This window comes from Gadus macrocephalus, chromosome 5 (genome assembly GCF_031168955.1).
Source record: "Gadus macrocephalus chromosome 5, ASM3116895v1".
Lineage (NCBI taxonomy): Eukaryota > Metazoa > Chordata > Actinopteri > Gadiformes > Gadidae > Gadus > Gadus macrocephalus.
The window spans coordinates 9786713-9801445 of NC_082386.1; the positions used below are offsets into that span (position 1 = coordinate 9786713).

Below are 14733 nucleotides of genomic sequence, written 5' to 3' on the forward strand. Positions count from 1 at the left end.
TTTTGTAGGCTAGTGTTGTTTTCTAAATACTTCCGCATGTACTAGGATAGGAAAACAAACAACAATTCTTAAGTGCGTTCTTTAGATTTATTCGGTCCTGACAGCCTATGTTAAAGAAGCAAATGATACACTTACTGATTTTGGTTTCCGAGTGGGAGTTGAAGGCTTGGATGCATTCTGGACTGTGGTACTGTTCCCGTTTCTCACCAACCCCCGTTCTGCGACCGTCTGCCTGGGATCATTGTTGAAGCTCATCCTTCCTCTCCTGCGTCCTCCTCAGCTTCTCCTCATATAACACACTGACAACCACACACGCATTCACAATCGCACACTCTCTCCCGCTCTCTCTCCTCCCTGCTCTCTCTTGACAGGGCCGGTGATACCGGTTCTGATCCGCTCATCGATAGGTTCCCCAGTGGTGCACTGAGCAGAGAACCAGGAAACCGCTCTAGCAGAACCATTCAGCACTTTCCCCTGAGCAGGGAGGGTTGGGAGCGGGAGAGATGATGGATGTCATTAAGACGGGGAGCTTCGGAGGGGGAGATACGACTCATATCTGGTGTTTTTCTGTGTGTGTTTCTTCTCACTCCGATGTGCTCTGTGTCTCCCACACTCTCATCCTTTTTTAATGACTTCTAGGCATTCTGTGGCTCTTCCCCCTTTTCTTAACCTTGCCCAGTTCCTGCATGAGGACAGTCGGACACATTGTCAAAGTCGTGACATGTGAGGCAGGTTTGCCGCTGTGTGGAAATGGACTGCTTTCACGGTCATTGACTATACCCACTTTAGTCATCATGATGATGTTGTAATATGTCTCTTCATCCGTGCACTTACAGCCTCCACTCCACCGATTGAATTTCGGATCAGCCACCTCTGTTGCCAAGCAACGGGGGGAGGCGGGGGTTGCTCGGGTTACCTCTGATCTGATTGGTTGATATTCCAAGAGCCCTCCCCCTCCCTATCAATCAGACCGGCGCGTAGGGACGAGATCAAGTTAAGCTTTCCCTTTGAGCGACATGACTGAGTAATGATATAATGGATGCTCTTCATGAAGACAGGCAGTTATTGGTCGTCTAGGTGATGCATATCCTTCAGCTACAACTGGGATGCTGATAGCTAAACCACTTATAGTCTTTCTCCTCTACTATAGCCACAATAAAAAACAATCATGCAGACACCCAGTACCGCCCCCGCATCATATTATCATATTTAGTCAGGGGACGGTAAGCATATTGAAAGCTAGCAGTATTAAATAGTTATTAAATTACATTTCGGGTAATGAAATGAAAAAGTTTGGATTAACATGATAGATACATGTTAATTAATATATTAATATAATATATATATCCTGAAAGAACAATTGCCAATATTATTAGAATTCACATGGCAATAATGACCAACATCTTAATATATAATTCTGATATACTGATATCAAAATGTGTTTAGGTGGAGTGAGGGGAGAGGATCATGAAGGGACCCCGGCTCCTTCAGTTCACACCCAGAGGGCGCCATTGCATCTGACAAAGGTTTGTCATATCAGCCATAAAATAACTCAACATTTTCAAATTACACATCTGAATACCATCACATCCAAACTAGGAACATGCTGGAAAACATTTTTAGATGTCAATCTGAAGCAGGGGACATGGTCACCTTCAATGTCCTTGCAACCAGAATTTCCTGTAGGCTCCCTGGAGAATGTGTGCGGTGATATTTTATATCACCGCACTATTGCTATAAGCTTGTTTGTGGTATTAGCTTGGTTGTATTAGATATATCCTATAAGACTTCCACTATAGAGTGAATATATGCTTTGCTTTCAAACTACTCAACATCATTTTTAAAGTATGTGGATTCAGTGGTTGGGTTTTATTAGTTTGGAAACAAAATGTAAATATTGCCGCATAATTTGTTTTAAACGCATTTTATGGCAGTCACATCCATCCATGGCCACTAGAGTTCACTAGATGATAGATAAAGCTTGACGTTCAGTATATAAGAAGGCATCCTGACAGAAAACATTGAGGATGTGAAACAAATTGACAGTTTTGAAAGGGAAGTTATTTTGAAACTCTGCATTTTGAAGCAATTGTGTCATTAACAAAAAGGGGTTTTGAAGAAGGCTACAACAACACTCGCTTGTGTCACCGAAAATTAATGCATGTTATTAAACTGAACGGTGATTGTTAGAATCCCAAACAAATCTAGGATTGAGTCATAGGACTCATATTTCTACTCATAATAGTTTGCCTCATGCCTTTTGGTTATGGTCGGACCTTATCTAGCAAAAGGCCTCAACCGTACGTTTCCTTTGTGTGCGTTCCAAACAGCCCCGGGCACTGAATGGGTTAATAGGAACACAGGCAGTTGGGCCGCACCCACTGAGCTGATTTGAATAACGCCGGCATTTGGCGCGAGACAGCCTGTCTTTCTTTATGCAGCCAATGGCTCCTCCCCTATGCACCCAGAGTGGCGGGAAATAGCCAGAGAGCAATGGAGGGAGAGAGAGAGAGAGAGGGAGAGAGAGAGAGAGAGAGAGAGCGCGCCGGAGGGAGACTGCAGTGGCTAGACTCAGACTCAAAGAGGCTTTCTACAAATACCGCTTGCCTGCTGTCATTGGACTGCTTTTAGAAACCTGCGGGAAGGCGCCGAAATGAGGAAGGGAAGGAATAGGAGAAGAAGGGGAAAGATTATAGAACAGCCGCCCCACCCACACCAAACACACACACACACGCCCCGTTTTGGCGCGAGACAGCAAGAGAGATAAAGCTTTCTGGTAGACAGGGGGTGGGGACAAAAGCAGTCATGAGTGCCGAGGGACGGAACAAAGAAGGACCCCCCCCACACACACACACACACACACACACACACACACACACACACACACACACACACACACACACACACACACACACACACACACACACACACACACACACACACACACACACACACACACACACACACATGCCGGCTGGAGGGTAGAGGCAATGCAGATGACTATTACAACCTCAGTCAGACCTTCAGAGGGGAAAGGCTGGCCTAGCGGTTGCCGGTCTCTTTGTTCTTCACTTGCAGTAGATTTCGGACCAACTTTTTCGGCTCTGTTTATTATTGCAAAAATAAAAGCAAATTTATCTCTGCAGTAAAAGGCCTAAACAGAACCATTTTAAATATGGTTATTCTACTGAGTGACCACACAGGTTTTCCTGACAATAAAGTACTATGATATCAAATTAATTAAATGAATGAATTTGATATAACAAAATGACTGATACACAGGTCATTCTGGGTCAAAGGCAAACACAAGGCACACTACATGAATTACTTTATCCGATTAATAGGAGGGGCAATGCTAGAACGAGAAAAGCCTCTTGTCAGGTGGATTGCACCCAATCAGAAGCCCCGTAAGGTAATAAACACGCCTTCTGATCAGTGAACCCAAGCGGCGCCATTCTCAACTGCCAAAATAAACAGCAGCCATGCTGTGGGTTTGAGTACTCCCTCCCTAGCTGAAGGAGAAAATGGACACATCAACAGGGGTGGGGTTTTGCCCATGACTAGAATGATCCTATAGACTGAAGGCCATGAACATACTATACATAGCGAGAGCTGTACCTGGTGCCCCTACACTTAATCTTATGGTTATAGCATGTGTAACCTCTATAGTGTGGTTTGTTGTTTAGTGAGTAGGTAGTTGCTGGAATCCTTTTCTCCGGGAGAATGTTACCTCGACATAGAACAAAGCAGTGCTTTCCTTATTTCCTGCTGCCAATGAGTCCAATGTAAAAACAGGAAGTCTATGCCGCCCGTGCCTCCCTCTCTCCCTCCCTCCCTCTGCTCTCTCGTTGTCTGTCTCTTGCTCATGCGCACACACACACACAGGAACACACATAGCGAGAAAGAGGGAGAGACAAGGGCATCGATTATTGCATAAACTCCCTAGCAGCCACAGTGGTGGTGCTGGCCGGTCTACAGATCTGAGGCCCTGATCTATAACAGCAGCCACATTCAGATGTGGGCTGAAAAGAGAGACTTGTGACCGGAGAAGGGGGCACACACTCTCACACACACACACAGTACAAAGACAATGGCATCTGCATGCTATACATTCAAGGATGTGAAAGAGCTGATGTGATGTGTGGGGCCTATGTGCGATTCACAGAGAGCAGGCAGAAGCACTTGATGTGTATTGACAGGAAAACATTTGTATGCTTATTCCGATTCACACACACACACTGGTAATTAGTCAAAGGACTTAGCCATTGAATTAGTGTGTGTGTGTGCTTGTGTGTGGGGGAGTCGGGGGGGGGGGGGGGGGGGGGGGGAGGGGAGGGGTTGCACTGCTAAAGATTTAGAAGTTTACTTAGCAGATGAGTTTTAGGCGTCTCCAGAGCAAACGATGACTCTCGGCGAGACGGACAGCTGCTGTTCCATCTCCTCCAGCGTTACATCGCCGTATCTCCACCACGGAGGATGCATCCTTCCCCCTCGTCTTGTGAAATACATTAGCCACCACAAAGAGACGCTTGATTAATGTACTTCCGCCACGGAGCCGGGCAGAGGAAAGGGAATGCAACCAGCAAGCGGCTTTTCCAAAACACAAGCAGCGATCTGTGTTTGGATAATGGGAGGCTTGTGTGGGACACAGATATGCGGCGGGTTGCTCCGGCCCGGTTACGTCATATGGGAAAGTTGTGTGGGAATGGTGGTCCGGCAGTGCTGTAAAACAGTTGGGTCTGCGGGGGGGTGGGCGTCAACATTGTTGTCCCGCTCAGCTGTGAGGGGGAGGGGGGGGAGATCTCTTCAGGAGTGGTAACCCTAACTATTGAGGGGGGAGGGGCAATGCCCCGCTGGGTAGCTTGAGGGGCGTGTGGAGAGTGCGGGGGAGGCAGGGTTTAGGTCACTGTGGCAATGGGGGATGGTTGTGTTAGGGGAGGGATTGGGGGGGGGGGGAGTAGGGCCTCAATGGGAGCAAATTCAAAAGATGCAGCAAGTGTCTCAACTTCAACCGGTGCAACCTTATACTGTGGAGCACGAGCGAAACAATGGAACATCTGCTCGCTGACAAAGCACGGGTTTACTCAGGCGGAGCGCGGTGCGCTGCTCTGGGCAACAGGTTTGGACAGATTCACGGATCAAACGACGCTGGGGCTTTTCAATGCATACGTGCCCTTTACTCGCTTTATTATCAAATGGGGTTTGATGTGCTAAAACACTATGAATTAAGGGCAGCGGTGCAGTCACTCTCATGAATCTTGTATTGACGCAAACCGTCTTAACCTGCCTCACCCGTTCTGTGTGTGCGTGCGTGCGTGCGTGCGTGCGTGCGTGCGTGCGTGCGTGCGTGCGTGCGTGCGTGCGTGCGTGCGTGCGTGCCTGCGTGCCTGCGTGCCTGCGTGCGTGTGCATGCCGGGTTGCCAGGGTGAGGGCAACACAGCGGCTGTAGTGTGGAGGCCCTGTTACCCCCACTTTGTTGTCCAGTATTGCTGCACTTAATGGATCATTACCATGGCTACCATACCATTTTGGAAATATAAAGTGTAAAAGCGTATTAAAACTAATTTGTTACAGTCTTTAAATACAAACCAAGCACCACAGACGCTCACCACAGACGCTCACCACAGACGCTGCCTCAAGAAGACAGACCCTTGGACATGGAGTACCTCCCGGCTTGGAGTCAACCGCTCCAGCCGTCTGTATGCACTTAGCATGACTCGCGCATTCGTTGGACCCGGGTCAGCCCCAGCCCCGCACTGCTCACAGTGCACAGCCGCTAGGAGGGGGGTTTGACGGGTTCATTCATTGTAATCACCGTCGCGGTGTGTGTGTGTGCTGGGCACAGATGGCAGCGGTGTTTACGCTAACGGGATTAGGATTAGCTGCCAGATTAGTCAGGCGAGTCGAAGGGGGCCTCCGTCAAGGCGAGACGCGGCCGCGTCCTGACACGCAGCGACGCTAACTCCTACCGCCCCGACGACGAGGAGCGCGTCTCCGTTGATCCTACTGACCGACTGGTGCGGGGGTGGCGCCCGGGGATGACCGAGGGCCGTTCAGCGGAGGTCAACAGACCACAGCAAACGTCATGAAACGCCGCCCTTCTCTGTCCTTAGTGAGGCCCATGTGTTGGTGTGCAGCGATGCCCTATGCGTCTCTACTCGGTCGGGCTGCGGAGGGCCAGCAGTCTGCTGTAGCCATATGCAGACAGAGAGTACAGTGCGTTCCGACTGAATCATTGGTGTTATGTAACACCGGCCTGAGAACGGGGGGGCGGGGGTTCAGGCAGGAGCGGGAATGATCTAAGCGGAGTGACCTACATCAGGGAATGGCAGAGATAAGCACCTGAGGGAAGGGCAAAAGACACTGGAGCATTTATAAGGTGCCGGAGTAGGGGGGGGGGGGGGGGGGATTGTCAAAGAAGGGACTACGAATCGATAATAGAGATTATGATAGAGCGATAATAGGAAGAGGAGCAAGAGAGCGAGAGGTCACCAAGCAGAATAAGTCATCTGGTCCACACTTGCATGACTTGCATGTCCATGATGTGGCCACAGTGCCACTCCCCATTGGTTTGTGTGTTTGAGTGTGTGTGTAAGACTACAAGATACAAGCTACTCCCCCACACACAAGCACACATGCACAAATAGGTCTATGTCTAGAGCCTCATTAAGGTCAGATAGACACTAGCTGAGTCCACACCTCAGCCGAAACGTAGGCCAGTGGTCAGGGAGATGGAGCACTGCAATCACGGAATGTTTCCATACGTTTGTCGGAGTGTGTTTTAGTGTGTGTGTGTGTAAGTGTGTAAGTGTGTTGGGTGTGTGTGAATGCTTGCTGGTTGTTACTCCTTTTGCTGACTGTCAGCCACTTGACAGTTGCATTATGGAACGGAGGATTGTTAAAAATAAGTGAGAGTCAGGAGCCGATGAGAGACCACCCTGCATTCCTTCTGCAGCTCCGACAGTTACATAACACACCTAAACGTATACGGCAGCAGTCGATACAGTGCTGCAGGTTTTCAGTCCGAATCGCCGGTTCATTGTGTACAAACAGAATTAAATGATTGATTATTTTTAGGTTTTGCATCATTGCACTTCCTTACATCAAGACCGATTGAACAGTAACACACAGAAAAGACAGGCCCTTGGTGCATCCTTTGGTGCTTATCGCGCACGACAGACGTTAACTGTGTAAAAGACGGAGACGGGAGTGGGACTCTAGCGTGGAGGAATGCCGTCTCTAGGAGAACTAGAAGTGTAGCTTTGCACTTTGGTACAGTGTGTACTTTTAACACCACTGCAGCACTAGCTACCAGCTCAAATGGCTTTAGAGAAATTGCTCAACCTCTCTCGAGCCAATGTTTGTTCAGCATTAGGATAGGACAATGATGATCGCAGTGACAGCCAGGAATTGTCCAATTGCGAAAGGGTCCTCGTACATTTTCAAGAACAAGGATGCACTTGTTTTTTCCCACACTAGGTTGCTCAAGAGGTATGAGTTATGGGGCAATTACAATATTGCAGTTCATAACACTTTGGCTGAAGTGTTTTGAACGGAACATGCACACGCACGCACACACACACACACACCAATCTTATAGGTAGTTGAAAGACAAAGAAGCATAAGAGTAATGGCTGGGTCCGGTGAGGCTTTTTGGTTGGTTCATATGTTCACATCATGCATGTCATCAAGGAACGTAGCTCCTGTATTTGCTCAAGGGCAACCTCGTTCGTTTAACATGTCACATACATGCACACTCCGTACAAACTGATCATTGAGTGACCTTGGACATGAATCTGGTTATCTGTGAAATAGAATGACATTCTCCCCACCGACTTTTACGTTTCTTATTAGTGCTTCATTGGGATTGTTATGTTTTTCAGCGTCTCATGAAAAATACACAGACAGACAATAGACAGACAAAGGCAGCAGGTTTCCTATCATCTTGTGTACTCATTGAGCTCTGATCTACCAAGCATGGAGTGTCAAAGTGAATGGATCAAACCGTTGGCTCAGCTCATTCGCTCCACCGCGCTGCACTTATTGTCTATCGTGTAACACAGAGGTAATAAGGAAGACAAATAATCGCTGGCGGGCGATCAATGCTGCAACTGCTGACAAGAACTAGCGTGTGAACAAGTGAGAGGAAAATGAATGAATCAAAGAGCGGGAGGGGGAGGGGGGGAGATAGGGGGAGAGAGAGAGACGGAGAGAGGGAGTGAGAGTGATAAAGGCAGGGAGAAGAGAGATATGCAGGGAGACGGAGAAACGGCTAGCGGGTACAACACAAGCCAGCCGAGTAATCGATTTGCCACAGTCCCACCCTGATCACACACTTAGGCTTAGCCCGGCCGTAAAGCCATCATACACTCTCAAGCATGGGAACATACAGCGGAGGCCTCTTTGAGGAGGTAGCACACACCACACCCCCACTCACACATGGTCTGGGGCCATGACAAAGAAAAAAAACATGGAAAATGAACCGCAGATGTGAGTGAATGAAACACTTTTCTTCTTTGGTAGTGTAGCACGGAGCAAACAGCAGCCACACACAGGCTGCACATGTGTGTAAAATTGATCACACATGTGTGGTGGAGCGGGGCCTTGCGTAGGCGCTGCGTAGGCCCCTGGAGCAGAAAATCAGGTCGGACGAGTCGGACGAGTTCAACTGTCAGCCTGCCCTGAAACACACCGGCACACCTCGCGAGCACAAAGGGATCCCCTTACATCACGCTTCCTTGAGGAAGAGATCCCATGTTCTTTCTCTTTTTCAGGGGGTGTTAGAGGAAACTTGAGTCAACCAGTAGTTAACCCCTGGTGCGCTTGGCATGGAGGAGTCAGAGAAACAAAGCCCATCCACACACATTGATGAATTCCAAACCGATCCTCATAGGATTGTGAGTCATTGTATCATTATATGTAGAGATTATATGTGGAAACACTTATAATCACAATAAACGAAAGGCATCTTGAGACCTTTTCAGAAAGCACTGCATTCCTACAAGACACCTAGAACTTTCTCTCCACCATTCTTGGAGAGCGCACACGGAAGTAGTGTAATGCTTAAAATATCTGGTCGGGTTAGGGAAAAGGAAACCGAGCAGGCTTTTGCTATCTGATCCGCGGGGGGAGGACTTATATCTGATAAGCAGGGCCGCTCTCACTTCCTAGATCTGCATATTAGCAGCAGGATAAGCCAAGCACCTGCCCCGATCACAAAGTCATCGCTCTTATCTCCTCCTTTTACTGTCACCTCAACTGCCATACAAAAACAAACTTTGTAGTCGGTCCTGTACTATCTAGGTCAGGCCTGTAATACCTGATGTGGAGAATAAACCGCCGTTACAGAATGTTCTCCTGGGCCTTGAGACCTAGACATGCAGTAGATGCTTTGGTTAACAGAAGTGGTGCAGGTGTCCCCTTGCACACGACAAGAGGCATTGTGCGGCTGCTATATTGAACTCGGGGGGGGGGTGACACGTGTTAAATGCGGGTCTGGTGCGATGTGTGTGCCACGTATCCTCCTGAGATCAAAAAGTACACATCCAAAGGGAATTTCACAGGCGGGAAGAATGTCCTGGGGGGTGGAATTGTCCCCAGTCGTGGCGGAAAATAAAAGTACGACACCACGGCCATGCCAGTCACAACAAAGGGTGGTAAGGTGTGAGACAGTTTGTGGTTCAGGGTGTGTCTGGCAATTCTATCTGGCTGTTTTTGAATAAAATGGGTCTTTGTGTTTATTGTTCCAACAGCCGTGGATCGAGTCGGATGAGGCCTGGATTCTGGAGGCGTCTGCGAGGGGTCGCCTCAACAGGTAAGCAAGCAGTTCCAGTTCAAGTTGCGTCAAAGCACTCCAATAACAGAACCATCAGCTCCACGCCCACAAGAGGAGCTTTCTAGACCACTTTTGTATCGTTGAAAACGAGTTCCTCAGTGAAACAAAAATGCAGAACAGATAATCGAGTTACCTGCATCCAGCTCTGCGGTCTGACTTTACCCCATCAGTGCTATATCTCACCGTTGTACATTCACAGATGGGGCCGTTTCAACGAATGCCCTCGCGGTCATTAGGTTTGGTGTTTTTTTAAAGACGCCTCAAATGTTTAATATTTTTCAATTCGATCAATAAATATGTAATTTGTAATTCTATATATAACAAAGTGAGTAGCTTTGACAACTTCACAACTCCCTGCTTCTATTTTAAAACAACTTTAGCAGAGTTAAACCATATAACTCACGATGGTCGACGCATCCAATGGCACTTGCGTGATCCCAGTCCTTCCCGTTACCAAAGGACTGTTCTAAAGATGCCTCGCCCTGTGTGCGTGTCAGTGTAACCTAGTTCAAGGAACATCAGGTACCCAAGCATGCTGCTGCAGCAGCTGCAGATGGGAGGATCCTCTTGAGGTACCGCTCGTACACTTCAAGGGCGCAGCTGAAGGTCGGGCTCACTCTTATCCTGGGCTCATTTTACATACGGCCCGCTGGAGCGAGACAAGTTCACTTTCACAAGAGTTGTTGGGTTCTTGTGGGGGAATAGAGTGCGCTAATAAATTATGTATTAAATACAACTCGTCATGTGAATTGAAAGCCTGTATGGCTCACACATACAAACAGACCTTGAGAGTGTAATACTCCAACACACAATAGAAAGATGAATACAAAATATTATATGCAAATGTATCAAAATTTAATGCAATATGAGCTGGCGATATGAGTATGCGTCGAAATCAAACAGGAGAAAAAGCATTCGGAATTTCACAAAGTGACTTGTGTATAAAGTACAATAGTGCCACTTAATTCTTTTTGCCCCCGTTTACATTTTCTTAACAAAATAGAAGCTCTACGTGCCAGTCGGCATGGTATATAGGGAACAAAGTTAATTTACAAGTTTTGATTTTGCCTCCTTCCCAGGGAGTAATGAACTAATTACAGACAAACGTGAGTAAAAAAAAAAAAGAAGAGATTTGAACAATTAACTAAATCAGAATCACCCGTTCATTCTTATGTACATGACGATGGCTTTTACACTTAACTCCAATCCAAGTGTGCAATAAGAAATGCAGAGTCATTTCATCAAGGAAAATTAAGTTTGGACACACACAGACACTATAGGGTACATAGATATTCACACTAACGCACAGGTGAATTATGAAGATATTTTCTTTTCAAAATAGGTTCTTTGAGCAACTATACAGAGCATACCGGGAATAAACATTGGTCATAGCTATATATCCAACACACACACACACACACACACACACACACACACACACACACACACACACACACACACACACACACACACACACACACACACACACACACACACACACACACACACACACACACACACACACACACACACACTTTGTCAAACTAAAGTCCAATGCTTTGTACACAAGGCAAGTAGTCATAGGATCCCCCCCCCCAAAGTATCAAACAAACACTAAAGTCCTTGGCTCCTCTCGGTCCTCTTTGGGTCTCACGTGCGCCGCAGGTCCACCAGCCTGCGGAGCAGCTGCTGCTGCCGCCCCTTCAGCCTCTTCTTCTCCTGGGCCTGCTGCTTCTCGCGCTGGTGCAGCTGGTCCAGGTACTCCGTGGCCTGGGTAAGGATGGCCACCTTGGGGGTCTTGGCGGACTCCACCAGTCCCGGGACCTGGTCGCGCAGCGCCATGAAGCGCGAGCGCAGGTCGTTGCGCCGCTTACGCTCCAGGAAGTTGTGGTTCCGCCGGCGGTCCACGTCCTCGTTGTCCGAGCTGCCGGGCGTGTCCGAGGAGGAACCGGCCAGGGACGCAGAGGAGGACTCCATGCAACTGCGCTTCCTTTGGGGCTCTTCGTCGTCCTCTTCCTCGCCGTCGTCATCATCATCATCATCTTCATCCTCGTCGTCCAGCTCCGCGTCACTGTCCGGGGAGGGCGCGGCGTAGTCGTGTTGCTGCTGGTGGACGGACAGGTGGAAGCGGGCGGGACAGGGGTCTGCACGGACCGTGAGGGTCTCGGGTTTTTGCGTCCTCGCTACACGCCCGCGGTTCTGCTTGCTCTCCACGGTAACGACGTCAATCTCCTCCTCGTCATCGTCTGGGCAGCAATCACAGATAAAATGGTTAGGTCTTCATATTCACAATATTAAACATTTCAAACAGTAAAGTGGTGCTGAGGCGTCAGTTGCCACTGGCAAAATAACCGTAAGATTGCAAGCAGCAACCCTTGACATTCTTCACTAAAGGAAAAATGTTAATGGTTCAACTGCTTTTAAGTGGAATAACAATCAAGATATGCGTATAGGGCCATTGACACCCATGCTAATTCAGAAATAAAGACGTAGATATGTGGTCAGGTAGAATGGCCAATACTCAACAATTAACACAAGATCCACCTATCTTATGTAAATTGGCAAGTGCTAATTTGGCCTTCATGAGTTCCTCCTAGAGAGCAATACATCACCAAGAACACCCATCACCCCGCCCTTCTTCTACCGCACTATCATTCTAATAATAACACATCAAGTATAACTGCGATACGGGCGCAGTGTTTAACACCGGGGTATATATGCTGATGTGTGCAGTGTCCACATTTATTTTACTTTAGATATGTTCTGTGTCCTCCAATACACTAGATGGGTACATGCAATAGTCAAGAATTGGTTGTGGGGGGTTCTTACCCGAGGAATCCGTCCGAGACTCTGAGCCCGACGAAGCCGGTTTCCTCAAGCTGTTTGTTGGGATTGTGAGAACCGCCGCGGGGTCAACACAGTCTGTCGCCAAGGCAGTGGCCAGTGACGCATCAGGTGAGGCGCACTGCGCTTTAGTGGCCCTCCCCGTGATCTGGGGCGCGGGGAGTAGTCCTCGATTCTGGATGGCCGACAGTCGGTCGTTATTGACCTTCTCCAGCTGGCCCCTTGCAGAGAAGCTACTCCACATGCAGTCCTGGATAATGATGGAGCTGAGGTTGCCAAAGAGCTCCTCCGTGTCCGGGATGAACTGTCCTTCGTACTCGTCGTCCTGGCCCAGGAACTTGGAAAGCCAGCTGAGTTTGTCGCCCGGGGAAACGAGCATGGCCGCACCACCGAGCGTCCGGGTGGGCGACATGGGAGGGGTGGGCAGCAGCTCGAACTTTTTCCATATATCCTCGCTGGGAGCGGTGGACTTGTAAAAGTCTTCCTTGGTGTCGAAATCTTCGAAAAAATACGGTTGATAACAGTCGAACTCCATCTTTTCCCAAAAGTCCTTCAGTTTGCAGAGGCTACCACCTGGCGTCAACTCCTGTATCCCGATGAGCGACGATACTACAAGTAGTTTGCATTCGAGACCGCACACCACCTGCATGACAAAACAGCCGCAATCAGCGTCAACAGACCTGCGCATTCACTTTAGATGTGGGCTCCTATGTAAAAAGCGCCATGCAACCCCTCCAGAACCCTACATCCTCCTAGCCCACGTTGTCTAAATAGGACAGTGTTAATAATTGATTGCATGTTGCGGATGACCGCTCTCTGCAGCAAGGCAACCACCATCAAGGCAGATGGTGAGCACGTCGTACAGCACTGCAACACAATAGTAGGCTACTAATGGTAGCGAACTCGGAGCGTTTCTCTACCATTTCTACTATTATTGTTTATCGCTTACAGTAGGCCTACTATATGACCTGGTTATCACCTACCTTGGTGGTTTAAATGCGCCAAGTGATGTTTAAATCCCCGTTGAAATGTGTAAATGCTCTTTGTAATGTTTAAATGCCCTTTGTACAGACGGCTCCGAGCTGACATGGGAACCGGGGATATAGGGTCTCGCTTTGTTACACACGCTTTCCCAAATAACAGACTTCCGACGCAAATTAGCCCCAAAAGACGACTTTTTAAACCAGGAGTATTTCCCAGATACCCGGAGTGCACGTCTACACATCCTCGGTAGAAACTTTGTATGCTGTAATTAGTTAAAACCGTTCAAAACAGGAAGCGCTGCTCACCCTAGTAGGTTATCCTCAAACCACAATGCGTAATTGAGGAGATGGAAAATTCCTCCAGGAAAGGCAAACTCCACAGTTAGGGATCCGGAAAACACCCGGTGCCGAACGGCGACTTAGCTCTGGGTGTGAGGGTGGAACGATTTAAAACCACTTATTTATTCAAACGCTTTCCAGCCTGCAACTCTGTCGGTCACAGCCACACAGTGCGTTTTTCGCGCCACTGATATATCCTGTTATATGATGATAAAACTGAGGGAGGAGCCTCGAAAATATCTGCAGCGGTTGATCCGGGTAAGCCTGGGCATTTACATAAAAGGCGGGGGATGTGCTCAGTCCTGCCCAGCCTTTTAAAGTCATTGACGGTTCTTTTTTCTCGACTGGAATGACTAGGGTTTGAGAAGAAAATAAAACGCGACCAAAATAGTCTGGTGGAAATCCGTGGTGACAATTAAATTAAACCTTGGTTTCCCTACATCACCATGTCTGCAAGCCAGAATTTGTTTAGAATGAATTTTACTGAATGAATGAATTCATACATTAATTCATAAAAGCTGGATTGTTTTTTGCAAAGGAAAATTGTTTTTTTATGACAGTCAAATATGCATATTTTATAAATGACTGAACTTACATAAACCACAGTGGTCTGTGTTGTAGTGAATCCTGAAAGACAGATCTGTGAATAAGAGATAATATGATCGCTCCACAAGACGCCCAGTGACACCCAGGAGTTTGGTTCTCCACATCTGCTGGTCTATGGACATACAA

The 14733-nt window shown here is 47.9% G+C and overlaps 2 protein-coding genes and 1 long non-coding RNA gene across 5 annotated transcripts in view; 1 reads left to right on the forward strand and 2 right to left on the reverse strand.

Moving 5' to 3' along the window:
- Nucleotides 1–4667, reverse strand: part of LOC132457784 (cytosolic 5'-nucleotidase 1A-like) — a 13447-nt gene extending 8780 nt beyond the window's left edge. Inside the window, exons 1-3 of one of the 3 annotated variants that reach the window (XM_060052131.1) lie at nt 4367–4667; nt 3731–3858; nt 136–299 (exon numbers count right to left, since the gene is read on the reverse strand). In XM_060052131.1, coding sequence (XP_059908114.1) covers nt 136–255 — 120 coding nt within the window. In that variant the 5' untranslated portion in view covers nt 256–299; nt 3731–3858; nt 4367–4667. Of the gene's footprint in view, nt 1–135; nt 979–3730; nt 3859–4366 lie in introns of those variants that run through there. The other 2 variants (XM_060052129.1, XM_060052128.1) reach the window with 2 other exon arrangements.
- The window catches only part of LOC132457798 (uncharacterized), a 14185-nt gene extending 3743 nt beyond the window's left edge, over nt 1–10442 (forward strand). The window contains exons 2-3 of the long non-coding RNA XR_009525769.1: nt 1447–1526; nt 9753–10442. This is a non-coding gene — a long non-coding RNA (uncharacterized LOC132457798). The remainder of the gene's footprint in view (nt 1–1446; nt 1527–9752) is intronic.
- A 226-nt stretch (nt 10443–10668) lies between these two features.
- On the reverse strand, nt 10669–14286 carry LOC132457783 (protein L-Myc-1b-like). Its single transcript, XM_060052127.1, has 3 exons — nt 13969–14286; nt 12665–13322; nt 10669–12081 (listed from the first exon to the last, which is right to left on the reverse strand). Exons 2-3 carry the CDS (start codon nt 13212–13214, stop codon nt 11486–11488), a joined length of 1146 nt encoding a protein of 381 aa, XP_059908110.1. The 5' UTR covers nt 13215–13322; nt 13969–14286; the 3' UTR covers nt 10669–11485.
- Nucleotides 14287–14733: the final 447 nt, after the last annotated feature.